At 35.7% G+C, this 5,000-nt stretch overlaps 1 protein-coding gene across 8 annotated transcripts in view; it reads right to left on the reverse strand.

Moving 5' to 3' along the window:
- Nucleotides 1–5,000, reverse strand: part of LOC144965300 (solute carrier family 28 member 3-like) — a 48,626-nt gene that overhangs the window by 19,817 nt on the left and 23,809 nt on the right. For 4 of the 8 annotated variants that reach the window (XM_078900518.1, XM_078900519.1, XM_078900515.1 and 1 more), the window contains exon 2: nucleotides 837–1,050. In XM_078900518.1, the coding sequence (XP_078756644.1) occupies nucleotides 837–953 (117 nt within the window). In that variant the 5' untranslated portion in view covers nucleotides 954–1,050. Of the gene's footprint in view, nucleotides 1–836; nucleotides 1,051–2,926; nucleotides 2,977–5,000 lie in introns of those variants that run through there. The other 4 variants (XM_078900520.1, XM_078900521.1, XM_078900517.1 and 1 more) reach the window with 3 other exon arrangements.

The raw sequence follows: 5,000 nt of genomic DNA on the forward strand, positions 1-5,000 counted from the left end.
TTCTACTCCAACTTAGCACCACCTTTGGATCATATGTGATGTTTAACGAGTCAATTGAATTAAGATATAATAGATTCTCCCTTAGTCAACATAAGTCTTCTGACCTTTCTCCGATCGGCCACCTGTCGGTTGGGTTGGTCGCCGCAGAGACAGAAATGTCAATAACATTGACTTTCTTTCTGGGCTATTGATTGAGGAATGGAACAACATCACTCAGTGGATGATTTAACATTATATTCGCTCCGTGATGAATAGGATATGGTTTGACTTTGAGGCCGGAGGTGGACATACCCTCTACAGAATGCAGAAACATTTTTCGTGAAGGGTGAAGTGTAGGCTGGCGGGAAATCTTTTCAATAAAAAATTAGTGTTGGTTGAAGTTACTAAAGTGCTCGATAATATTAATTAGAGATAAACTGCGGATTTATAGCAATGAAACAAGTGTCCTGACAAAGAATATGTGAGTGTCCTTCATTTTTATATGTATATATGTATATGTATATATATATATATATATATATATATATATATATATATATATATATATTAATACATATTACAAACAGCATATTATAATCATGAAATCTAACTATTATCCCACTATCCTTGTACTGCGCACAAGTCACCGCCCTAGGTACTAATTTACATCATTGCAAATAGAAAAATCATAAATGTAATGCATAAAGGTTTCGTTTTGATATTAATTGGTGGCGATGACTCAAATAATGATGTTTGAATAAAACACGCGTCTTGTTGCTTGATCAAATCGATCAATGCACTGATCTTTTAAGTAGGTACTCGTAATATAAGACCGGGAGAAAATCAAACAAATATACCTCTCCGCTTACTTCATCGGCTTCAAATGCTTTATTTTCCATTCCATTAGCTCCCCGTTCAGCGTTGTGCAAGTATTTATCTTGATCCATTGCGCTCATTTCATACTTGTTTGGCATTATGGAACAGCAACAAAGAACAGATTGTTATCTGGCCAAATGATGGGGCAGAAGCTTTAGATTCCAAACCTACACAAAATGTTCATGGCGAAATTCTCTGGAGAGAGAAAAAAATAGAATTAAGTGAATAGAAAAGAAATTATAAGAAATGTGGCCATGTAGTCTATTGGTATGACATGCGGCTTGCGAACTGTCGGTCGGATATTCGAATCATGGCTGGGATGGCACAGGGTGAAAAAGGCTCTGAACTCATGCTTTCTCACTATACTCGGGTGTAGAATGAGTACCATTCCAGTAACAATGTTTTCTCTACCGAAAAAAAAAATTATGATATCGCCTAAAAGAATGCATATCTTGTTCTAAAAGTTCACGAATTCCCGTGTAAAGCGCAGTATATTGCATTCTATTTTAGCCTTATCTTTTAATAGGGTCCTCTTAATCAATTCATATTGAAAGCAAATATTTCCTGGCCAAAATGAAAAAAAAAAGTGGTTTTGGTACCCTGTGACAGATATGATGCTCTGTATGTTTTGTTGTTTTTTTTTGACATGGTATACTTGCCCTTTTCATATTCCTGGTTAGAAAGGAGGAAGAGAAGAAGAAGAAGAAGAAGAAGAAGAAGAAGAAGAAGAGGAGGAGGAGGAGGAGGAGGAAGAAGGAGAACGTTGGTGGTGTGTCTAGTCATTCTGATCAATTATTGTCATAAGGTTGTGGAGCAAATTTATTTTAGAAAAGAAAAAAGTTAATAAAAAGGGATTCTTGAACGAAGTTTAGCATAAGGGCGATAGCTTTGAATACTAGCGGTTAAAGATAAACACAGCTATCTTGCAAGTCATTTGCTTTCGGCATTGGGCATTAGTCTTTTATGTCACTTTAATGAACTTCTTATATTTGTTTTAAAATCTTACATGCCATGTAGATAAGCACATTAAATATCATTATGTGTATTGCTTCAACTTCATACCATTGCCAAGAACTGAATCATTACTCTCCTGGGGCAATAAATCAAATAATCGCTTTAAACAAAATCGCAGTATCCAGTTTTGCACAAATCACAAAACACTTTTTTTTTGCCAGAAAAAAATACTTTAAATATCTATCAATAAAGATTACCATCACCTAGTCAAATCACATGCGACTATTTGACAAGTTGAGAGCCATCTAGTCGATCGATATTAAATATCGATATCAAATGTTGATAAAGCTTTTCCATTAAAAGCTTATGAAAGCTGTTTTGTTTGTGCAAGGCAAAACTGATTACTAAATCACCATACAGAAAACAATCAACAAACTCCTTTACTATGATAAATCATCTCATCGCTTTATCTCCGCCTTGTTTAAACATAAAACAACTTCAGAGAGTCATAGAATTCATACAAAGATCTTCCATATATTTTGAAATACCCTAAACTTGTTTTTAAGTCTTAAAGCTGAGAAATCTCAGATTTAATACTTTTGTCAAGCTTAAGTTAATTTAAATCTATTGATAAATCGAGTAAAAATTTTCAGGTCAAATGAAAACGTGTATATGTTGTTATTGTACGGCAGTTATGGCTTTGTCAGATACGCAATAAAATTATGATAGTCATTCGATGTCTTATTTGAACTGTGAGATTTTTTGGTTTCCTACTTAAATTTGTTAAAATATGAATATGGTCGAAGGTCTTTGAATGAATTCGATGTTTCTCTGAATAGAAAGGGTTTTGTGTTTAAACAAGGCGAAGAAAAACAGATGAGTCTCCAGTCACTCATTCAGTTTTATACCTTTTAAACGGAGTGAAAAGTTTTAAATATACCAAGTGGAGGAGAGCTGGTTCTATTAGGTTGTTTGAGATTTAAGTCCGGATCGACCGAGAAAAAAAAACGAACCAAAGTCTGGTCGGCAAAAAGCGAGTCGTCATAGGAGATAGGATAGGAGAGTTAAAATTTGAGGGATTGCTTTGAAATTTGAAATAGGGCAGAGAAACGATTACCTTCTATTCTTCCGGTTCCAAAATCCTTTGAAGTCTGTATGTAACCAGTCCTTCGGATAATTAATAATAAATAGGTTACATATTGAATCAGAAGATGGAATGGCTATTTTAGTAGTAGGATGTATAGGCAGATTCTTAGGATTACGGGACGTAAAATAGTGAAGATTGATGGTTCTTGTTTGAGGACCAACGTCTATTTAGACTAGAAAATAAGATGCGATACACTCTGAAACCAGAAGATCAATTACACAGGGTTTGTATCCAGTCTTCCAGTATGTATCCAGTTTTATACCTCTAATGTGATTGGAATCAGTTTTTTCACATCACGCTTATGTCGTTCCCTTTTCCTAAAGGAATTGTGTTTTGCAGTCCACCAGTGGCCTGAAAACACAGCTGTGTATTCAGTCCACCGGAAATAAATATATTTAAAAATGACCAATTATCGTCTATACTTGTTACATTAATCGATAATGACGACATTGATACTGAGCCTATTGTAGGTTAGGCATCATCATAAGTGGACAAGCATAACATTTACGACAATTTGACGCCTTAATAATATCATTTACAGCGTTTTATTTACTCTCGAAAAGTCTTGATCGAGAGTTGTTCGAAATCGGGAGCCTGAAAGAGACAAATTCTTACCATGGTTTCCAGATAGCCATTGGCCTGGTCAATTTGGCCAAAATTGACCCCACAGAGAATAATTTTTCTATAATTAATTTAAAATTAACATTTATATAAATTTTTAATGTTTCCTAGTCCGTTAGAATTTGTATGACTATCAAAACCGATGGGTTTTCCAAGGAGATCAGAGTTTTAGTATTGTTTGCCCAAGTAAGGTTCTATTTGGTCACTTTTCACATCGATCACTGGCCTCGAGCACGCCTGTGCACTACCTTGGCAAAAAATTCTTAATTTTCAAGTTCAACACGTTGACGCCCTTCCTGGTGACTCGAGAAGTTTGATCGACCTTTATTTTTTTTTAATTTATTTACTTTTACTCACCTTTAAGATTATTATTTAGAACACAGTGAGACGTCAAAATGTATTGCCTTGTATATTTCTTGCATGTAGCAATATGAATCCAGAGAAAAACCCGGTTTCGAACAACTCTCAATCAAGATTTTCCAAGAGTAAACAAAACACTATAAATGATATTATTAAGCCGTTGAATTGCTATAAATTTTATGTCTGTCCATTTCTGATGATGCCTATAATAGGCTCAGTATCAAAGTCGTCACTATCGATTAAGGCAAGTATAGACGATAATTGGTCCTTTTTAAATATTTTTATTTCCGGCGGACTGAATACACAGTTCCATTCCTAAAAGCATTATTTATGAGAGTGTTCATGATATATTGAGTTACGGTATTGGAAAGTGTGTGCCGGATGGGTTTCAAACATGTGTTCAAAGAGTGGAACTTTACCGAAACCATCTGGATCGGTGTCGACAAGACGATGTAGCCACTGGCGTTAGGTCTATTGAGCGAAGTTACTTTGTGCCGCCCTTTATTTTCTAAATTTAGCAGATACTGCTCTTTGACATAAATTTTAGCATATGCTGCTTTTCGTCAACAATCACGCATCTCTCCATTCATACTAGCCGTGATGTGTATCTACTGTACAGAGGTTGTGCGTCAACGCAGAAGGCTCTCTTTTTCTTGTTGCACACGCGAGGCGATGTGGCGTGCGACAATGAGGTGAGGGTGGGGTATGGGAGTTCCTCATGAGCCAAATCACGACAGGCCGCCTTATTATTTTATCTAAAAGATTGTTTTCTTCTGTTTTAAAACTACGGTTCTCCACCTCCCCCACAAGCAACTCATACTCTTTTCGCCTGAAATAATCAGGCCGGCAAATTTAGTTTTGAACACCTTGAGGAGAAATTACTTGGAAGAAATCAAAACCATATCACTCAGAGAAAATAACGGTGACGTTGATGGGAACTGATCACACAACTACATTAGAGAAAATAACGTTGACGTTGATGGGAACTGATCACACAACTACATTAGGAAAATAACGGTGACGTTGATGGGAACTGATCACACAACTACATTAGGAAAATAAC

This window comes from Berghia stephanieae, chromosome 2 (genome assembly GCF_034508935.2).
Source record: "Berghia stephanieae isolate SIO BIC M18660-M18661 chromosome 2, UCSD_Bste_1.3, whole genome shotgun sequence".
NCBI lineage: Eukaryota > Metazoa > Mollusca > Gastropoda > Nudibranchia > Aeolidiidae > Berghia > Berghia stephanieae.